The following is a 24481-nucleotide window of genomic DNA, read 5'->3' on the forward strand; positions in this document are numbered from 1 at the left end:
CAGTGCAGTAAATGACCCCACACAAGAGTGCTAGGCCAAAGACAGATAAAATGCAAGTTTTGAGAAAAAAATGATTTTAAAAATAAGTGCAAACAGGAAATTCAGTAAACAGCTCTAGGTTGTGCTCTAAATACAGTTACTAATGCAGAAATCAAATTTAACAAGCCAGAAAATGCTCAAAATAGGCGGCTATGCAGAAAAACGTAGCAAATAAACAGAGGAAAAATACTTAAAGTCTCAAAAGTGGCTCCTTTCTTCTCTCAGCGTTTTCTCCTCTTGGTGGGTGCTTCACCAACAGCCAACAAGCCTGAAAAGATGCCAAAACCATGAGGCAACCAGGCTTTCTCTGGTTAAGTTACTAATGATAAGATTACTTAGAAATTAAATTACTGATGTCTTACTTTTGCCACATAATCAAAGCCAAGCAAAAGCGATGCTATAAAGAAATCATCAAAAAAGGATTCTCACAACTGCAGAGAGTACAGAGTGAGAACCCAGTATCATTTCAAAGTTCATAATCAGCAGCCTGAAGTTGTAATAACTGGTTGAACAGGTGAACTGAGATCTTTTGTTGTTGAAAATGCCAGTCAATTATGCACAGATGTAGAAAGATGCACTAAAGATAAGGGAGAAATTATTCTTATATGAAGACAATGTTTCTGTTTTGTCTTCACCAGTATCTAACTAACAGAATTGTCCCTAAAGGAAACCATGATCTTCAAAGAGAATAGTCAAAAAGACAGATATATGGGCAGTTCAAGAGTAGATCATGATTGACCATGCTACTATAAACTGAAAAAGTTATTCACAGATGTGTGTAGTAAATTGGAATTCAAATGTGATTTGATGTAAAATGTATATAACACTTTTAATGTAGAATTAAAGATAATTTACAAATTATCACTATAAGTAATTCAAGATGCTGTATTGAATATTTATAAAATATTGTCTAGGGTTCTAGTATATTTAAGTATCTGCATTTAAATAGTAAAACAACTGTCGATCTAGAAATGCATACTATGCAGTCTAGCTCTTTCTAGAAAACAATCACACTAAAGACATCATGGAGTCAGGTCACACATCCCAATTGCTTTGTCTTTATTGAACATTCTGCTGGACATTATAAATATTCAAAAACATTTCATACTATAAAGTGACTCTCATTAAAATATGTACCATGTTCCTGTCACTGGTTAATCTATGTTACAGAAAAAAAATATAGATTTGCGGGGAACCTCAGCATCCAGATAATCAATTAGAATAATAGTAGGTACCTTGTATTGATAGTGTGTATTACTGTCCTCGTAAAGCTATGTAAAAGAAAGAGGACCTCATACTGAAAATGCTATTAGACTGTTGAAGTAAGACAAATATATGTCATTACCCTATCTATAGGTCTGTTATTGAAAAAACGAGGGGACCACCTGCATAATTTAGCCTTAGGTTCATGGGTAAGTGCTAGGCTAGCAGCCCTTGCAAGCTATTTTAAGCCTAGAGAATTTCCCTTCAAAAGTGAGAATCAAATAAATATCTTAACACAACTCATTGAAATAACTGTTACTGCTGACAAAATCATGACTGTGGAAAGGAAGTTCTTCCTTCTTCAAAAGAGTTTGTATATTTTCTTCATAATGTTGAAGTCAAGATATTCATCCAGTAAAGCAGTGAAAACGCCTACTGCACCAATGACTGCTAAGATTTGTAGAGCTTTGTCACTCAGGTAAAAGTCTGATGACCTGCCAATGGAGAAAATGTTAAATTAATTAAAGCAGACACCATAAAACAAACATTTTTTAAGTTATGTTTTATACTAAGAACATTATTAAACATTTATTTGCCTGTTTACTTGCTATGTTCATTATAAGGAGCTTTCATGTTTTACAGAACTCTACATGTAGGCAAAAAAAGATGTTTTTGGAAGAAGATCTGTGCTCAACAAGTCAGCTTATGGATCCCCATCAGTTCTGCCTGCCTCATTCTCTCCTCCATTTGTATCGGGCATCTTTGAACCCCACTACTGATCCCCCACTCTGCCACTGTATTTGAAAATATGCTCTAGAGCAGCAGCAACAGCAACCCTGTTGTAAAACAATGCATGCAAACGTTACCCCTAAAACCATTCCATTTCTGGTTGCCTCCGTCTGCTCCCTCTGCTGTTCACCTTCAGCTCTACCTTCCATTGCAGTGCTTTACCATATGATACCAAGTATGGTATGCAGTGTCATCATTGCCTTCTTTTTTGCATTCCAGAAAGCACATGCCAATCTTTCTTGGTGTTTCCTCATATGACAGCTTTTTTGTTCCCCTTAGCATTTTGGTGAATTTCTGTTGCACAGTGTCTAATCTCCCTTTCTCTGTATGTCTGTCTGAACTGGTCAGAGTAGGCCAGACATGGCCTTATCAGTACCTTGTAGAACAGGGAGATGCTATCTGCATCAGTCATTTCTACTTTCCTAAACCAATAAGTAACCTCACATCATGTTGGCCTTCACAATTACCGTTTCATGGTTTTTCGTTTAATCAGTTAGATGGATAAGACCAACTGGGCCTGGCATATCTTTACAGGAGTAAGCCAATGCACTTTGTCTAAGTGACTTGCTCAGAATTGCACTATATGTAAATGAAAATTGGGGTACCTCCAACTTAGGAATGAGTGATTCTTATTTTTAATTTTATTCGTTTAATTGGCTAAATTCTTGAGGCATAAGACGTTTTTCAGAAGTGACTAGAGAACACTGTCAAGTTAAGGGACTTCCTTAGAATCACACCTTATGCAAATGGAATCAAACCATGGAATACAATATGGCAACTTATTAGTAGCTCATAACCTTAACCATCTGTCCTAAACTGCCTGACTGATGACCTGTGTGGGATTACACATATGTGGTTCAGTTTAGTTGTTGTTATATCTCTTGTAGCCTTTCCATAGCACACATTACCCTAGAATAGTTATTTTTCTTGCATTCTTAACACCAAAATGTGAAACCATGAACATTTTGTGTAAAATCCTGTTATGTTTTTTACTGTACAAACTGTACCTTATCTCATTGGAGTCTTACCTCTGAATTAATTCTCATCACATCACACTTGTTACATATAAACTAAAACTAATGTAGAATTTAGCTAAAATGCATGCATTTCAAATGAATGAAAATATACACTTGGCAAATTATCATAGTTTAATACCGTTTGTTAATGGACTACACGTGACTTTTTTATTTACTCATTCTTTAACCAGATAAATCAGCTAGTCGTTAAGGATCTTTTCAGCCATGAGCTATGCCACTGTGGCAAAGGTAAATGCCATAAGACTGAGTATCCTTCATCGAAAATTATATTTTATTCCTGCAAAATAACAACATCATGAAAATTAGCTAGAGAATCCATCTGTACATCCCTCTACTTCAGGAATTAATATGTTAACTACCTTGTTATAGTTAAAATGTGTATGTATGCGTATATATATATATATATATATATATATATATATATATATATATATATATAAAAACTAGCATGTAAACTAAATTTATATAAGAGATTTTCCTTTCAAATAACTCATAAAATTCCTAATGTTATTTAAACCTGGAGCAGTGCAGGGATCCAGTTTAACCTGCAATTGAATTAGTCCATTCTCCAGTGCAAGATCCATCTCTCTGCCTCTGATGTCATACCTCTCATAATTGGAATAGATGAAACAAAATCCACGTCAGCAGAACCAGCAGCAAAAAGTCCAATGTAAAGTGTTTTATTAACATCCACTTTTCGTTCAAAAAAACCTGAACTTCTTCAGACAGACATCAAAAGGTAGCAAATGTAAAAAAACTCCTTAAATACACAATTAACAACACATGATACATTTGAATGGACCAACCAACTGGTTGAAACTCACTGACATCAATGTGTGGGAAAAAGCTGATCTCAAAACTTCTTAAAGTACTACTGCATACAACAGTCAAATCCATGGAAAATGTGTTTTAAAACCAAAACAAAGTGGAAATATGTATGAACATAAAATTTAAAATGTTTAAAACCAAAAAACGTAGTATATAAAACCTTTATAATGACAAAAGATAAAAAGTAAAAAATAGTAAGTGAAAAATACTCATAATAACATTACCTCTGCATGCTTCTAAGTTTCAAAATGCAAGCTAAACTTACTCTGTCATTGAGACCTGGAAGTCTATAAGAACAGAGTTTCAGCTGCCAAATCACTTCTAGGCGCTCTAATAATAGTTGAAAAGGACCCCCCCCTGATGTCGAAGGAAACCTGTCCTAACACCCTAAAAGTAAAACTGTGCTGAGGGTTGTCATTAACATGTTTCGCCAAAGCATTTTCACACTTGTTTTTCCTAATACAGTATAAATGCTCATAGATTCTTTCATTAAAACCTCTGTCAGTCTTGCCCACATAAAATGCTGGGCAAGACTGGCAGCAAGCCAAATAAACAACCGATCGAGATTTACAGTTGAATCTACCAACAGTGGAGAAAGAAGACCCAGCAATTTTAAAGCTCGAACCAGTGGCAATATGCCTACACATGTTACAACTCTCACATTTGAAAGTTCCCTCTGTTCTAACACAAGTGTCCTTTTTGTTTCTAATATCCATTTGAGGTTGTCACCCCTCCTATATATAAACCTAGGCAAAGTGCCAAACTTAGCTAGTAGGGCATCATCACACAAGAAAATACTCCAGTTCTTGACAACCACCTCCTTAATTAGGTGAATCTCAGCACTGTAATTAGTGATGAAAGAGATAGAAGTGTCAACTTTCTTGCTGTCTAAAAAGACTTCAGGCATAACTGGAGATGGATGTTCTAGTGAACAACTTGTGAACGAACTACTTTGTAAAATAGGTTTATAAACACCCCCATACCTTTTAGTCTGGACCTCAGTGACCAGGTCATGAATAAACTTGTCTGGGTAACCTCTATGTAGGAACAATCCCTTAATGAACTCACATTCTTCTAAAAATAGTTCATCGTCGGTTACCATTCGAGCAGCACGCACAAGTTGCCCCTTGACTACACCTCTTTTCTGGTGCCCAGGATGGGCACTAGTGAAGTGTAACATGGTATTAGAGTAAGAACTCTTCCGAAATATTTTAGCCTTAAAGCTGCCAGCAGAAATGTCTTTATATAAGTCTACATCCAGATAAGAAATTCTAGAATCAGACTCTACAAATGTGAACTTCAAAAAAGACGTACTGGAGTTGAGATAGTCCATAAAGGTTCTCACATCATTAACTGAACCTTCTGTCAGTATAAAGATGTCATCCAAAAATCTGGTGTAAAAATCAATTTTGAACTGACCGCTGTAATTGCCAAGCACATATCTGTGTTCCCATTCGGCCATAACCATGTTAGCAAAACTGGCCCCTACTGGTGAGCCCATGGCTACACCAGTCTTCAGTAAATATATCTCTCCCCCAAATGTTACAAAGTTGTACCTCAAAATGACATCTAACAATTCCTGCACCAATCTAATTTCTACACTGCTAGCATTGTGATGCAATAAACGGTCAGTGACCCAGTCTATCCCTGTAGCATGAGGAATAGACGTATAGAGGTCTTTTATGTCTATTGTCAAAAATCTATGGCCTCTCTTGAATTCTAAAGCACCCATGGCTTTCAAAAAAGCCCAAGAATCTTTACAAATGTGTGTTTCCTTTTCAACATATTTTTTCAATATGTTGTCCACATACTTGGCTATCGGGTAAGTGATAGAACCCCTAGCGTTAACCAATAGCCTCATGGGGGGGTAGTACACATCTTTATGGATCTTGGGCAATCCGAAAACTGTGGGAATCTTAGGAAATGAAACAGTCAAATATTTCAACACATCTTGTTCTATAACATTTTCTAAAAACAAGTCATGCAAGAAAACATGGATGCACCTGTACGCTGCATTCAATTCATTAATGCTAGATAGTGTATAAGCATCCTGCAATAACATGTGGATGAGGCAGTTTTCATAATGATAAGTGTCCATTAGTACTAAACCACCCCCCTTGTCCGGTTTAAGGATCCTGACAGGTAAACTTTTTAAAGTATCCAGCAAGTCTACTTCGTCATCAGACAAGTTTTTGTTCGCAAATGTCCTAGAACAGTTAACCAAGTTTCTAATTTCAGTTTCACACAAGTGTTCAAATAAAAAAAGTGAAGGATGGATAGGGGCGTTGAATGTACTTGGGACTCTCAAAGTTTTTTTGTCTAAAGCAGTGTTACCAAAAATTGACAATAATTTCAACCTATGTATAAACAACTTCAAATCAAGTAGTGTGTGTGCTAAGTTAAAATGTCTCCATGGAACAAAGGTAAGACCTTTTGAAAATAAATCAGACATCTCCATAGTAATTGTAAAACTCGAATAGTTATAAATGAAAAAGTCTCCAAAACTGTTACTGATAATGTCAGGATTTGTCCTTCTTGTTACTGCTGAAAAGGCTTCTTGCTGTTGTTCCTGTAATGACTCCTCGTGTTGTAAAACCTCTGGTGGTTCTGTCCTCGGTTCGAGGAAAAAGACGGTGTAGGATGAGAAATCTCCTCATCCCTACCACCATCAGTTTCTGTAGGAATAACATCCTCCACACCCTCTCTAATTGACATCATGAAAAAATTATTTTCTACCACATTATATGCTTAATTTGCTAGGACACTAGTCACAGTGATATGTTTAATATTATAAACAATATTCATCTATATCCTGTTACAGAACCTATACAGTTTTACCTATGTAAAATAAATCAATTAAAATCAACTAAGTTGACCAAATCAAAGTAAAATGAAAATAAAAACAAGAAAATTGAATAAAACTAAACCAATTGTATTTTCACATGCAACCAACAATCACACTATTGTGACTTAGCAATGTTATCAGGCATAATACTATAACTGAGTTGATACAAAATATAAAACTACTGAGTGTAATAATAAACCACAGATTAAGATTTGATCAGCACATTCAACATGCAGTTCAACAAACTGACTATAAACAATTTTTTGTAAAGTGAAACCATTTCTAACCGAATATGCACATAACACTATATATAGCTCAGACCTATCTACTTTCTAGTCTCTTGTATGCTTCATCAGTTTTCACTAACTTAAATTCTTCTGGGTTAGTTAAACTGGAGCAATCCTAGAATAATACTGGAATGTTTGCAATTAATCACATTAACCAAGCACATCACTATGTGGCATTTCACTCCTTTAACTGGCTGGATCTATTTAACCTACTAGGCTTTTTTCATACCAAGACTGCACACAACCTCTGCTATACCCAGTACAGATGCCCTGCCTCCAACAAATTATCAATCTGATTTAGACACCCAACAGAACTGCACTCACTAAGCCAACAAGTAGTGCTCACACAAAATCTAAAAATTATTTTATTTCAGAAAATATTATGGAAGAGTAAACATGGAGAAAGGCAACTGTTTTTAAAATCACTTGATGATATGGGGAAACCTGGGAGAAAACAGAGATGATAATGGTGAGGAAAGGTATGACAATATTAAATGGAAGTCTGCAGAGAGAGAGGTGGTTTAAAATACAGAGAGAATTAAAACTTTGAAAGAAAACTTTGAAAAGAAATGAAAATATGGTATAACAACTGGACTAGGTGGTAGATTGTGTTTAAAGGGTTATAGAAAGACGAATATCTGAAATCACTGACAACACTGGAAGGAATAGAAAAACATACTTGCAGCATTAGTAGATAATTAAAAAATGTAATAGGAAATGAACAGATGAGTTAAAAATAAGAGATTTATGGAAAACATTAAGGAGACTGAAAGACGCACAATGTGGAGACAGATGTATCTTGTAAAGTGAAATATAAATAAATAAAGAAACAAACCAGGTAATCTGGGACAGAAGGAGGAGGGAGTTCTAAATTATTTAAAGAATAAAAATGATAAGAAATGTTATACACAACAAAAATTATAGAAAGCATAAATTATGTGAAAATGTATATACGCAAACAGAAACTGGAATATAAATACAAGAAAAACAATTAACTGAGCTGCAGTTAGATATAACTTTGTAGATGGTTAAAAGGGATATAATCAGAAAATCTGGGAACAAATTTTCAACATTATATTTGGCTTAATGTGTGGAACCCAGGATAACCCTTGGATACTAGTACTATAAAGTAAACTTTAAGAGTGATCAAATTATTATAAGTGATAATACTTATTGTCTAGACTCTTCAGATGTCTTTTCTTGTGTTAAAATGAAAGCATTCATGTATATAACGTATATATGTTCTAGGATTGTTTTTTTTTTTTTTTTTTGTAATACTGTTTGGAAACTACCTGTGTATATTAAGCTCAAATGTGTGTATGAACAATTATAAAAATAATAAAGAATTATTATTGAAAAAAAAAGGATAGCATGCTTTGAATGGACGGGATGAAGCATCGTTTCACATAAAACCTGAAAAGGAAGATAAGTCTTTTTCGTAAATAAGTAATTAGTAGTATCACAAATGTGTTAAAAGATAAACAAATTATACTAATTTTAATAAAATGTATTTGAAAAGAAGTAGAAAGAGAAGCTATAAAGAGAGACGTTTGTGTGTTTTACCGATTCTCAAAAAAATGATGAAAATGTTTCAAGTGAGGTTAACAGGAATATTAAAGATGATAGTGGGATATGGGGACAGAGGAAATATAAATGAGGTATTAATGTTAATTAAAGACATGCTAATATGAAAGTAGTAGACAATGAAGGGAAATAATTACTGCATGACATCCATACACTTGTGTTAAAGTTAATGACAGAGTATTTTGAGAAATATTGAAAACTATGATCTCAGTAGACTACAAAGATAGTACCATTATTGAATGAATAGTTTGTGAAGGAATTAGAAATGCAGAAGGGATAAAATGGATGTACTCTTACATGGCATGTTACTGACCGCAGTAATGAATGGAGTGGTATGCAAGTTTAAACAGAATATAATTGCAGGAACCACAAAAGTAACAGAATGAGGATGACCAACTGACATTAATTTACATACATGTGATGATTTAAACATCTTGTTTGATCTGCTTTATGAAAGTCTGCTTTGTGGCCACTGGTAACTCCCTCCATTTTCAGGTATTTCTCCACCATTAATTATTCACTATTTATGGATATTATTTTCAGTCACAGATGATATAGCTCTTCAGCAAATCTACAAAAAACACATACTGCACCAAATGATGAATTTCAGGTAGTCATCCAATAGAGGCTGTCCAATTCAAAAATCCACAAGTCTCAGCCGTTCACTTCAACAGTTTATTAAAAAACACAAAGCACAAAAGATATCCGATTAAGCGCTTTCATCTCTTATCCAGAGACTTCATCAGAATCAAATACCTACAAGGCAAGTTCATTTCAATAATCAATCTATTACACAAGCATCCACTTCTTTGGTTAAGTATACAATTGATAAATTGTGCATTCACAATTAAAGTGCAAAAGCTCTGGTTGTAAAACAACATGTCACATCCTTTCTATGCATTGATGCCATTACTTAAATGTACTTCCTCAAGCTAAAAACAAAAAACATATATTGCTCATTATTATTAATAGTACAAATGAATAAATAAATATATACTATTATGTTGTATATAAATATACTGCTAATATATTATAAAATCAGAAAAAAAGAAATATGTACAATATGTATGTGTGCTGTCCTAAAATCATTAATTACATTAAATATATATAAAATACCTACTAGACCATAATATCATCTACATGAAATACATCTTATATTATTAAATATTAATGTATAGTTGATAAAATTTCCAAATAACACAGTTAAAGATTCTGAATTTTATAATGAGATTAAGAATATATTGAATGACTGTGGCACCTTAATTTTAAAAGCTAATATAAAAAACAATGAAGCGTTGATGGCAGAACATAAAGTGATTATTGACCAATTATATATAGACATCACTAGTGATTTAGTATTCAATGTAAATGAATATGAGGATGTTTATTATAGAGCTATGCAAGATGTTGATTTTACAATGCAAAAAAATCAAAAAAGGAAACTTGTTAAAATGGAAAGGGATTTATATGACTATGAGCAGGGTAGAGCATACCTGGTTAACGACAACATATTGAAGGGTGGACATTATAGGGGGGCACAAAAAGAAGGTTATAACAAAATACAATATTCACGTTATCAATCTAAGTATGCTAAGGGAGATGGGTTTATTTATGAGAATGAAGGAAATTTTGATGAGGGTGAGGTTGAACATGGCCTTCCCAATAATCATTACTTATCCAGTTCCCCTTTAGGGGCAGAGGGCCCACGAAGATCGGAGAGAATATGTCAAAGGCAAAAACAACCGACTTATGCAGAAGCCGTATGATACCCACATTCATACACCTAATAAGTAAGAATGAGCAAAGTGAAGCAGCCACTGTTAATTTTGATGGAGCTGTTGTGCTTAGGAATTGCAAGAATATGATTGAAGGGAGAAATGATTGTTCTGATTTGGAAGTTAATCAAGATAATATGTATACTTCTAGGAGAGATCTCTCCAATAATTCTGATATAAATGAGGGACAGGGTGATGAATATCATGAAGCAATAATAAATCAAGCTATGTCAGATATGTATAACCAAGCAATTGTAGGACAGAATGAAGAGAGACAAATAATTTATCAACAGCAGAATTTTACTATTTACAATTATACAGAATTACAGATAGATGAAACTTATTTTTCCTTATTTCTAAAGGGGTTTTCATTTGTACCAGCTGTGACTCCTAGTTTAGAAGAAATTTTGAAAAATTTTACAAATTCTTGACAATGTTGCATGCTACTCTTTAGTATCAAGAAATGAAGTGAATATTTCTTATAGGAGAATTGACCTCATTTTAGAAGATAACCTTATGCAAGGGCTTATTGATATGGACCTTTATCAATACATTAAAGTCAGTAATCCAATTATTCCAGCTATATTCGGGATCCCCAAGGTACATAAAGGAATCCAAAATCCACCTATGAGGCCTATTGTTACTTTTAAAGGTTCCAAAACACAACCTATGGCCGTTTATGTTGATGAGAAAATCAAGAGGTTTCATAAGGGCTACGAACATATACTTATCGACTCTTGGGATTTATTGGAGAAAATAGGAAAATCAGAATTTCTGCCAGAAGCTATTTTTATAACAATATATGTAAAAGATTTGTTCTCAGTTATTCCCCACAATGTGGGAATGAACTGGTTCAAACAAATGATTACTGAATTTGGCTTTTTAACAGCTGATGAATATATGCTGGTATTGGAAAATATGGAGCTAGTTTTAAAGTACAACTACATTTACTTTCAGGGTGATATATACCATCAGTTGCATGGTGTGGCTATGGGTTCTGCCTGTGCTCCCCTATATGCTAACATAGTCATGTTATACTGGGAGAAACATTACATATTTGGAACATTGTTTTCTAAGTATATCCGTGGATATTACAGATTCCTGGATGATATTTTTATTGTTTGGGAGGGGGGTGAAAAAATGATTCCAAAATTTATGGAATACTTGAACCAAACTACAAAGTTCCTGGAGTTTACATATAAGAGTGATAGCATAGAAGCTAATTATTTAGATGTTACAATCTCAAAAGATAGAGATAATAAAAAGTACAAATCCAAAATATATCGTAAGGAATGCTTCTCCAATGCATATTTGCATTATGACAGTGACCATCCGTCCTTTTTGAAGAATAACATTATTAAAGGATAGATGGTTCGTATAGCTCGTATGACGTCTGATGAGGAAGAATTTTTGAAAGAAATAAGTTTTGTTCATGAGTTATTTAGAGATAGGGGATATCTTGATACAATTATTGTCCCAATAAAAGAAGCCATTATTCAAGGTTGGGGTGATACTTATAAACCATTGCTGAATAGTGGATTAATATTAAGAACTGGAGAACAAAGTACTGGATTGTCCAAAGAACAAAACAACAAAGTTAATCCATATTTAATACTTACATATAGTAATAATATAACATGGTTGAAGAAATGTATTAACACAGTGTGGAACATTTTTAAAAAGATACCATCTAATGTGGATTGCTTTTCTAGACCTTTAAGAATTAATTATAGAAGAAATAGAAATTTGAAAGAAATATATGAACAAAAGAAAGAAGAGACACTGAGAGGAGCAACAAATAGAGTTGGTACCTTTAAATGTGGTAGATGTAAGCAATGTACATTTATGGCTGGTACTAAAGAATTAAACATTACAAGCATTAAATATTCAATGAAAGCCAAGAAATATTTTAGCTGTTATACTAAGGGTGTGGTTTACCTTGCCTACTGCATTAAATGTTGGGCATATTATGTAGGCAAGACAGAGAGATTCCTTAGACAGAGAATCTATGAACATATTAGAGATATAGATAAAATGAATGAGCACAATGCCCTATACAGACATAAATTGAACTGCCAGCAAGCGGAGTTTAGATTTTGGGTATTGGAAGAAGTTTTATTGGGAGAAAGAGGGGGTGATTGGGAAACAAAATTGGAGTTTTGAGAATTCATTTGGCAATTGAGGTTAGATGCTATACATTTTCCTGGCGTCAATGACCATCTATCCATCACCCCAGTTCTTAAATTGAGAGCTTTGGACCCTAAAAGACATTAAATTGATATAGGGGGTACCAAATTATTACAACAACAACTGTACATTCATATTTAATAAAATAATATAAGATGTATTTCATGTAGATGATATTATGGTCTAGTAGGTATTTTATATATATTTAATGTAATTAATGATTTTAGGACAGCACACATACATATTGTACATATTTCTTTTTTTCTGATTTTATAATATATTAGCAGTATATTTATATACATATTTTTTAATAATAATATATATTTATAACATAATAGTATATATTTATTTATTTATTTGTACTATTAATAATAATGAACAATATATGTTTTTTGTTTTTAGCTTGAGGAAGTACATTTAAGTAATGGCATCAATGCATAGAAAGGATGTGACTTTGCTTTACAAGCAGAGCTTTTGCACTTTAATTGTGAATGCACAATTTATCAATTGTATACTTAACCAATGAAGTGGATGCTTGTGCAATAGATTGATTATTTAAATGAACTTGCCTTGTAGGTATTTGATTCTGATGAAGTCTCTGGATAAGAGATGAAAGCGCTTAATCCGATGTCTTTTGTGCTGTGTGTTTTTTAATAAACTGTTGAAGTGAACAGCTGAGACTTGTGGATTTTTGAATTGGACAGCCTCTATTGGATGACTACCTGAAATTCATCTTCAGCAAATCTAACCAAGGCTGCTGCTTACTGTCTGAATTTCACTCCCTCTTTGATAGATGCATTGAGGCATCCAGACTAGTCTGTTAGAAATAAACCCATATGGTGGAATTTAAGATTACAACTATTTCAAAAGATAATCATAAGGTCTTCTTCAGCTATTTAGAATGATTAGAAGTAACCTACAATTCTCTAGTAAATGCATCGCAAATGGCATCTCCTTCTCTGACCCCAAGGAAAATACTAATATTCTTGTGAACAAATTCTCTTCCAACTCCTCTCCCTTCTTTCACTTCTCACACTCCCCCTTCTGGATAAATTTGGATCAAGTCCACTTGGCACGTTCCAAAATTAAATACACTACTTCCATGGGTCCTGACAACATCTCTGGATGCCTGCTGAGAAGTATAAAGTCACCCTTACAAAGCCCCTCCATCAGCTCCTCAGTCTGATCTCCAGTGGTTGTGTTCCTGAAGAGTAGAGAATGGCAGGTGTAGTGCCCTTGTGTAAAGGTATTCCCTGTACTGACTCTGGAAATTAGGAGCCAATTAGTCTCAATAGTATTACTAGTGGGGCTTAGGAATGTATGATAGCTGAACACATAAACAATTACATAGGTGGATTTACATCCCTAGATACATCAGTTCACCTTGTAAAAGGTAAATCATACCTGCTTAACTTGGTTGAGTTCTTTGAAATGGATAAGAGGCATACAGTCCACACTGCTTATACACACCTTGCCAAGGTATTTGTCACCATCACCCATGCTGAGATTATAGTTAAACTCTCCAAACTGAACATTAACTCATACATAGTTCTCTGGGTTGGTAATTGGGTATTTGTCAGAATCCATACAATAAAGATTGGGGGCATTTGCTCTAGAGAGAAAAATGTTACTATTGTTATCACGGAAGACTATGTCCTGGATCCCCTCCTCTTTGATATATATTCTTGTGACATAAAATGGGATATTAAGGGACTTTGGCTAATGAAGCTTGCTGATGATTGTCAAATAGAGACAGTTATCATATCCCATTCTGATACTCAAATTCTCCAGCAAAGGCTGGACCCAAAATAATTTGTGCATTAATCATGGGCTAATTGCTAACACCAAGAAAGGCAGCATAGGTTTTTTTGGTAAGTCTAGCATCATTTCTGCTTACCATATAGATAACATTCCTTTTAAATTTGACAACTCATCAGGGACCTGGGTACATACATTAATGACAGATTCTCCTTTGACCACCATGTTTCAGTGGTGGTTAGAACATTCTAACACAGCTTATCCTTCATGGCATCTCCTCATGGTCCAAAGAAGTTACAATACCACTTTATTCATCCCATAGTAGGCCCATCATTGAATATAATGTACCTTTCAGCATGTACCTCACCAAGTACATAAACCAACTTGAGAGACCTCAACAGTTCCTCATCAAAAAGTCCCTTTAGTTACTCTGTTAGACTGAAAGCTCTGTTAATCTGCTCAGTAACATACAGACTCCTAAGAGGTGATCTCTTCTTAACTTCGATCCTGCGGATGACCCAACATTCTTTGAACTCCTGTTCTTAAATAGAACAAGTGATAAAATAAACACCTGTTCTAGCGGCTTAAACCTACGCTATCTCATCAACATGACCAGATGCCATGGCAGATACCAAACCCAATGTATATCCCGGTTTTGGAATGGGCTGCTTCTACCATCAAGCAGAGTACTTATCTAGGAACCCTTAAAAACAGTCTGGTTGACTGGATGGATAACTGCAAATTTTCACCAGGAATATGTACAGCAAGTTTACTGATTGGAGGACACTCCTTATTTCCTACCAGTACTGGGCAGTGCTTTTGATGGCATTATTTTGCACCTATGAAGACTAAAAATAGATGAAAGACACTACAAGTTTCATAGGATGCATTTGGGAAAGTTGGACTGGCTTTAAATAAGAAGAAAAGTAAAGGATTTGGCGGCATTTTAAAGATAGAGGTACATATTTTACAAGAAAGGAAGCAATATACTAGGTATTAGGTATGAGGGGGTGAATGTGTATAAAAAGGATGATGGGAAAATTTGATAAATCTAAAGAAATAAGTAGGATGTGAAGGGTTTTTAAGATGTCCTTTCAAAAGAGTATTTTTATTAAATCTAGTTATCTTAATTTAGTTTAGTTATTATTGAGAAGAATTTAGCCTTCCGGAGAATCTAGGGAAAAAGGTATTGTATCCGTTTTCTCTTCCTTCCTTGTGGCACCAGGCTAAACCTGTTAAATGTGGTGTAATATTTAATGATAAAGAAAAATGGGAATTGGGGTTAGTTGATCCTGTTTTTAGCATCTTTTCATTTATTTTTCATTCTAAAAGTTTTCAATAGTTCTTCAGATACATTATTAAGTTGACAATAAATAAATAAGTAAATAAATTATTGGGTACATTTGGGAATCAGAAAACTTTGTTATGCAAATGCATAGGGGAAAACAGAGGCAGTGGAAGAAGAGCAAGAAGGCCCAAGAATGAGAGAGCTGCAGTAGGGGTGGCATTCTACAAATGAGACAGAATCAGTAGTCAATTCAGTGGCAGAAAGAGAATAAGTTGCCAAAAGAAATGGATAACACCACGGCAGGAAGCGTGACCACATGGGCCCAATAATGTGCATGCTGCATGCTCGCAACAATGTACATTCACATGCTCAGTGATGCATGGCTGCAAGCACATCCGAGCCCAGATGAGGGCTACACAGCAATATCCCTACTATGGTTACGTTATAAATGGGAAAGGAGATAGTTGCATAGGACAAGAAGAAAGGGTGAAGAGCAAGTGGAGGAACACACATAAGGACAATATATTTTTTGTGGAACACGTACCCTTATTTTTTATTTTCAAGTAGGGTAGAGGGGAAGGTAGCATGAGGAAGAGAGGGCACAGGAATGGCAGCAGGGATAAACAAACCAGCAAAAAAGACAAAGACTGGCAGAAAAGATGCTGACACAAATGGTGGACCACAAAGATATGCACAGATAGAGGGAAGAATAATGGTGATGGGGAGAAATGGAATACAAACTGAGGTGAGAAGTGAAATACAAGGAAATACAAGGAAGGGAAACATGATGATAGAGTTTAGGGTGGAGTGAAAGACATTTGTCTGCCAAGCTGCACAGTATCACACCCAACCAGAAGTCAACTCTATGACCACTCTCATGGTTGAATCCTACCACTGATGGCCCACTGCTCAGGGCCAGACAGCTGTGAGACTCAGCAAGTCACATAAAGACAAATTCTGGATTGTCATTGCAGGTGTCCAACCACCAGGCCACCAATGTCATCACTAGATCTTCCACCTCCTGCTGGGTGATCCAGCGGGACCCTCTGGTGATGCTCACTGTTGGTTAGTCTGCACCCTACCTCTAGGAAAACAGCACCAGGGGGTACTAGTGAGCCCTCCATGCTGACCCCAGCAGGACTGATATCCAGCAGGTGATGGTGAGGCTAGTGCATGGAGCAGTGGCTGCTGACACACCTGCTGTGGCTGACACTGCATAAAATATAGATGTAAATGGAAAGAAGCAAAACAACAAATGACAAAATACAAAAAAGTTAATAGTGACAGAGAAAAACAAAAGCAAAAATCAATTATCAGTAGCTTGTGCTACATCAGTTGGCAGTTTAGACAATGGAGAATAAAAATACAATTATCTAAGCAATGGTAGAACAAAAGTGATGTAGAGGCACCTAACACAAACTTACTGCAGGAGTATATATGTCAGAAGGGGCAAAATTATATTCCAGCTATATAGTCATCCATGTGTAGGGCAATGGCATAATCCATGAGTAACTACTAATGTGTGTGCAAAGGTCAGCGAATCAAGGTAGAAGCTACCACCTGAACAAATGCAGTACCTAGCCACGAGGGGCTTAGGAGCATGTGGTATTAATTGGCTAGCAAATTTCAATATGCATGGCACCAGGTGGGACCATGTCACATAAACCTGGCCTCAAAATAGTGAACTGAGTATAAATGGGATACCTAATCCCTCTAGTAATACTGCAGCCTGAGATATGACAGCCACCATGAAGTGTCACTGACAGCCTGATAGTTGCATTCCCATAATGTGCCACCTATGACTGACACAGAGATGGAGGATTGAATGGACACTGTAAGAGTAAGCAGTGGCATGTTGACAAGGGCTGTGTTCATGATTGGCAGCTTGGATATATAGGGATGCGGTACTGAACAAGGCCAACCACACATGTACCAAAGTAAACATGATGATGGTGCCATACTCAGTGACAGCCAAATCTGCATTCCCATGACATTGCTGTGAGTACCCAGCAATAGGGAGGACAGTAGGTGTATGACTCATAAGTCAAAGCAAAGCTGTAAACGTTATTGAAATTAATTAGCAATATTGCAAACATGGGCAGGGAAGCATGTAGTGAAAAGATATGCAGGTATAACACCAATCCCATACTCATAACCTGACACCTGGACAGGCATTCATGTCTCCTCTGGTAAATCAAACAGTTTTCTTCTATCTCACCAGATGCTAAAAAACACACAAAAGAGAAAAAAATAACCAACACAAGTCCAAGAACATCAGTAACTGCATACAGCTGTACAAGAATGCCTTCCTTTCTGTAAGGAATTACGAGTTACTCATAGTTACAGTACAGCACTGGCTCCCTGTCCCTAAGCTCTTATTAACATTGGCAGCAAAGGTAAAGATGGTGCCTGTCCAGGTTGCTGTAGTGATTCCACCATTGCTAGAATGGATGATATCCTTGGCATCACTCACTATGCTGGCAAGGCAGTGCCAGGCATCTATCTTGTAGTAAGGGCCTTCATAGGAGCTCTTCAGTGGGTACTCATAGCGCTACACATGCAGGAGGTGTTTCCCTCGAGCACCATATGGGAGCCCTTTCAATGTCAGCCCCTCCAGAACCCATTACCAGAATGGTAACATTTTTACAATGATGTGCATTACTGGAACCATGTGACATGTATCAATGGGTATCAGGTCAGTACAACATAGCCCATTGCCACAGCAGAGTCACATAACAGCAACAGACATGACTTAAGGAAGGCTGAGGTAGCAGGCATCATGGCCATACAAGGTATTGTGCCTCTGCATATCAGTTTAATATACAGTTGCTTGCAATGCATGGGGAGTCATGACATTGCTGTGATATGGCATCTCTGTGGGCATCAGAGTGAACTGCAACAGGCATGAGCAGACCTCACTTGCAGTCTACAGTGCTTGTGCATATGCATGGGTAGGTATGTGACTCATATTGGTCTCAAGGGCAGGTATGCATTGGGACTTCCAAGATGGCTGCTGCATACTGAGTAACAGCTTAATTTCAGCTCTCATAGTGTGAAAACAAAAACTCAGAAAAGGGAGCCACTGATTTTGTCTTTTTTGGTAACTTTCAGGAACTGGCTAGTAATTGCACTGCCTGGATGCCAGCAAATAAGAAATTCAGAGAACCTGAAAGAAAAATGAATCTCAAAAGGTGATGAGAGCACACTTGTTGAGAAGAATCCTGCAGCTGTTCAAGCTCTAGATTTGGTGCAAGACATGACTTCCAGTAAAGGAAAAGTAAATCATATGTGCTCAGAGCTGAATAAAATAAATGAAACACTGGAGTATATTAATTCAAATAACAAAATGTTGGAAAAATGTAAGAGGCTTAAAATAGATACTCGGATGAGCTGATAAAACTGCAAAAATCAGAGGTTGACATGAAGAAAAGGCTGGCTGAGTATAAGACAGCTCAAGAAGAGATGTTTCAAAAAATGGTAGAATTAGATGGCAGAGCACGTAAGGAAAACCTGAGATTTTCTGCTGTCCCAGAGAAACTGGAAAGCACAAGTAAGCAACTGGACTGCGATTCCACAGCAGGATTTGCTAAATGAAAGGGCACATTGTGTGTATGATCCAAACCTTGTCATGAGAAAGCATTAGTAGTAAATATGCAATCCTACCAACAGAAAGAGTTGGTTCTGGCAAAACTGTGGCTGATGGACAACATTCTAAAAGTGGGAAATGATTACTCACTGTACACCAGGCAGAAAATGAATGCATTTATTCCAGCAATCAGGGAATGTCAAGAAGCGGGTGCAAGATTTAAGTTGCTGTATCCAGCTATTTTCAGAATATTTTTTCCTGCAGGGTCAGAATCATTCTTTGATGCAGAATATGTTAAGTAGGAAATACAAAAGTTTGTCCAACAAAAAGTGAGTTATGAAACAGAAGGCGATTCTGCTTCTAACTCTTCTGATAAAAAAGTCCATAGAGAGACTATAACAGTGAAACCTTTGCCAATGTTCCAAAGGAAAATACTTGAGAGACAGAAAAAAAAATCACAGTTGACTAGAAGAACCAGGTACATTAGAAATGAATCAGTGACCGAATCTGGGAGATGGAGATCAACAGGAAGAAAACCAACAACTCACAAATTGATGAATAAATGTGGGATTACAAAGCATTAATAACATTTGTGAAGTAATACGGAAAAAGGAAATCTGGAAATATTTGACTTTTTTGATGTTATTAAATTTGTAGGGGACTCCAAAGCATATGCCCTACTTCATGTCATTAACGCCTGAAAAAAAGTTTAGGAGAGGGGAAGAGAAGGGAGAGTTAACTGTAAGTAAAACAAAATTTTGTTCTTAACAGTATTTTTATAATACATGGTATTAATTGTATGCTATAAAGAAAAACTTTTCAGTTGATTTTCTGTGCAATAGGAATAGTAAAGTGAACAGGTGCATCTATTTTATTCCTTCTTCATTCCTTCTTCTTGTTCAGTTTTAAGAAATGTAGGAACTGCAATGTAAAAAGAGAAGAAAGCCTGGACAAAAGAGCATGACATAAGTAAAACTGATTTGTGTTTTTTTTTTTTTTATTTTTGCATAGGGGAATGACTGGATTAAGGCCCTTACCTTGACATAATAACAAGTTTGAAGGTGAAGCAAATAAATAAAAGAACACTGAATATGTTGAATACTGAATAATGTTTCCCTCTAGCACATACATGTTTACAGTGAAATTTGTACAGTGGAACGCAATTGTATATCTGGGTCTCATGTTTCTATGCAGACAATTGAATAAGGAGCAATAAAAACAGAATACTTATTTCTTTCCATGGCTAGGAGATAATGTTTTCTGAAAGTATTCAAGTTATTTTCTTCATTTGGGACAGGAATAACGACAAGACAAAAACAGACAACACTTATTGGAAGTAGAAGCACTGGCTATATCATGCAACCTCGCATGGATAGCCTTCATTACAGGTTAATTCAAACCCATGAGTGTCTGTCAATCTGGGACAATTGTTCCTACTAGGAGGGTTAAACTTCATTATTTGAGGATGTACATAGTTTTTGTGTGTGTGTATGTGTGTGTGTGTTAGTTAGTATTAAGTTAATAGGTTTTAGGGGTGTTCTGGAAGTGTGCTTTTTTTTTGTTTGATGGTATTCATTAAAACAAGTTTTGCAAGATGTAACATAGGTTCAAATGGATATGTCAAGAAACAACTGTATAATATATCATCCTGACATGCATTAGTGTATGCATGTCACACAAAAGCTGAAACTATACATTAAAAAAACTGTTATACATAACAGGTGGTAATAATAACTTGCCATAATCACACTTTCCCTGTTGTCTTTAAATGTGAATGGTCTCACAGACATATACAAAGAGAAAGAGTAATGATCTATATTAAAGAATACACAGTACAAATAGCTGTGCTACAGGAGACACATTTGAAAAGAACTGAGCATGTGAATTTGATAAAGAAAGGATTTTGGGATGGTTATTCAGTGGAATACCTGGAAAATTTTGGGAAGTACTTCTATTAATTGCAAGAGGAGTTTCAATAGTGATAGAAAAGGGGAAAAAAAGATAATATTGGTAGATTTGTAGTAATAAGGGGCTACTTGCAAGGGAGGAGGATTATGCTGCCATGGATTTATATTTCACCTAAAACTGTTACAAAGATAAGAAAAGGGAATATTACTTATAGGTAGGGACTGTAATTTTTATTTATTTTTATTTTCCTGCAATGATGACGTATCTGGGGGCCTAGAAGGGAAAATATAACAAAAGAGGGTAAATTTAAATTTATGAAAATATTTGGTATGGAACTTGTGAATTCAGTAGTATGAGACTGGGGATAATTTACATGTTATTCCCCTAGACATACATTACATTTCACAGGAACAGGTGCATTTACTTGACAGTTTTGATATACATCCAATAACTATTTCAGATCACACACCAATAAAACTAAAATAAAAATGCAGTATAATGAAATAAAAATAAGACACAGGTGCTTCTCCACCTATCTGTTAAACAGAGAGGAATTTAAGGAATGTGTAGTGGAAGTTATGTGGGAATTATTAGGGAAGATAGAAATTTCTTGTGACTATATAGCTAGGGAGTGGGATAAAATTACAGTGGCGTTTAAAAATGGTGTGGAAATAAAAGAAAAAGAGATATGCCAAAGGTAAAAGTATTGCAGAAGAGGCACAATTGCAGAGTGCTAAATAGAAAATAAGGGACAACCTTGATAATATACATGAGTTTAGAAAGATTGGTGTTAAGCATCTGTTTTTGATAATAATTCAGAGCACAGCAACTTTTAGCATAGTGACACAGACTACAGAAAGGGTTGTTGCCATGTTTAGGAAGCCTATAACAAGAAAAATAACCAGAGATCCTGTTGAGGTATTAGAAATATTTCAGAAATTTTATGAACATCTGTATAAAGTCGAGAAATGTGGAATCCAAGAAAAAGTAGAAATGGAAATGATTATGAAAGAATTAAATATGCCGAGGTTAGAGTTAGATGAGACTCAATTACTAATATTTAGGATAACAGGAGAGGAGATAAATAATGATTTATAACTAATCACAGGAAAGTCCCCAGGAACAGATGGCAAGATAGGAGGGAAGAAAGTGATAAAGACCTGGAAGGTTTTGTTTAACAGTAGTCTAAAAGGAGGAGATGTACCAGCATCCTAGAAGAAAGCAGTGGTAGCTGTAATACCTAACGAGGGTAAAGATCCATCAGATCCAGCTTCACACAGGCCCATTTTGATTCTTCACCATGATTATAACGTATTTTACTAATATAATGGCTAAAATAATGACAAAGAGATTCCAAAACTGATAGATAAGGATCAATGTGGTTTTGTGGAGTGGAGGCAAACATTTGACAATATTAATATATTAATATATCCATGATAATCCAGAGGGAAGCAGAATGTAAGAAACTACCATTGTTGTTGGTGGGTCTTGATAATATGCATGAGTTTAGCAACTCTGATAGAGGGAGAGCATTCAACAGAGCAAGCTGGAGTAGGACAATGAAAACATTTGCATTCCTTGATAAAATTATAAGGTTGATTAGGAAACTATATGAGGGAACAGAGGCAAAAATTAAAGTGGGGGATTCCTCTCTGATAAGTTCATTTGAGCAGAGGAACTAGGCAGATGTGTACTCTTTCCCCTTTGTTATTTGCATTATATTTAGAACCTCTGGCAAAGAAAATAAGGGACTCAAAAATCCAAGGATATAACTGGTATGCTAGTAAAGAGAAAATGGATTTATTTGCAGATGCTATTATTTTATATCTGACAAAACCAGGAAAGGACATTTCAATGTTGTAGAACATTTTGACATGCCATCAAATCTTTGCAGGATACAAAATTAATGAAGATAAAACAAAGCAGTAGCTGTAAACTGTGTACCCTCAAATGGATTGCTTCGAAAATATCCATATTTATGGGGATGTGATAAAATGAAGTATTTAGGAACATGGATTAAAAAGTATGCTGTTTTGGCAGCTAAGGATATTTGGGAAGAGACTAAACAAAAGATAATACAAAAATTGAGAAATTGGAAGCTCTGTTTTATGGGTATGGATGGCAAGATACAATCAGTGAAAATATTTTTAGTCCCCTAAGTTTTACATAAATGTCAAGCATATTTTTATCAGCCAGAGAAGTTGTGGATAACAATTAATAAAGAGTTGAAGGATTGCATCAGGGAGGGGAGGAGGGCAGGAGTTAAGTGGGATAACTTGTTCCTTCCAAAAGAACAAGGGGGTTTGGGATTACCTGATTTAAAGGGGCATTTCAGATCAACACAGTTAAGGCTTCTATACATAGCGCACTCAGAAAGCTATAACTCACAGTGGAAAGAAATGATGATGTAATGGGGGAAGCTCCAGAAACAAGGAGAGACTGGGATTTTTGATAAGAAGAATAACAATAACCATACAGAATATTATATTCTCAACGTAGCAGAAAGTATTCTAAGAACTAAACCAACACTGAGATGGAGAAAGGAGATTTTACCAGTAGGGATGACTGCAATTAGAGGTACAGAGAATAGGGAAGGAGGATGGGAATTTACTGGAGAAAACTGGCAAAAGAACCAGTGTTTTGGGAATAGAATGGGAAGAGGCCAAGAATTCATTTGGACTGCAAGCTAGAGATTGCCTTCCCTATCAAGGACTGATATCAGAGTGCAGACAAAGAGAAAGAAATAGAAAGATCCTAAATGAAAACCCAGTACCAGTAATGTTTTTAGTTGAGTCTAGAACAGAAGCTGCTGTTTAAAAAGGGATAATTAGTAGGGCATTTAAAATATTGCATGGCAACTACAGGAATCAATCAGAGCAGGTTAGAAAGGAATAGGAAGAGAAACTGGATAAGCAATTAACAAAGAAACAATGGGGGATATATGTATGGCTCCCAAATATGCAAAAACATATAGAAGATTTAGGATCTCTGCTTGGAAGTGTTTGCATAGGTATTTTTATACCCCAAGCAGACACTAAAGAATTTTTCCTCAGGTAGATTGCAAATGGAGGTGTGATAGGGAAGAAAAAGACAACTGGGAACACATTTTTGGGAAGTAATGAGTTGACACACTTTAAAAATTCTCTGCAGACTACTCTAACAGAAATACTGGGTGAGCAAATTGGTGTAACTAAGGAAATCATTTTTTAAGCTATGATACAGAATCAAAATTGTCTAGACATAGTAAGGCCTTGCTGGGTTTAATTCTGGTGGCTGACAAAAAAGGCAATTACTAGAAAATGTAAATCAAAGTCTAAAACAACTATATTAGAAGTAGTAAATATAGTAATAGAGATAAATACAACTG

At 35.6% G+C, this 24481-nt stretch overlaps 1 protein-coding gene across 1 annotated transcript in view; it reads right to left on the reverse strand.

Moving 5' to 3' along the window:
• Nucleotides 1–1069: 1069 nt before the first annotated feature.
• MGST2 (microsomal glutathione S-transferase 2) overlaps nt 1070–24481 on the reverse strand; it is a 127858-nt gene continuing 104446 nt past the window's right edge. Inside the window, exon 5 of the mRNA XM_044061629.1 lies at nt 1070–1736. Coding sequence (XP_043917564.1) covers nt 1604–1736 — 133 coding nt within the window. The 3' untranslated portion in view covers nt 1070–1603. The remainder of the gene's footprint in view (nt 1737–24481) is intronic.

This window comes from Protopterus annectens, chromosome 2.part0 (genome assembly GCF_019279795.1).
Source record: "Protopterus annectens isolate FY-2018-M chromosome 2.part0, PAN1.0, whole genome shotgun sequence".
Classification (NCBI taxonomy): Eukaryota; Metazoa; Chordata; order Ceratodontiformes; family Protopteridae; genus Protopterus; species Protopterus annectens.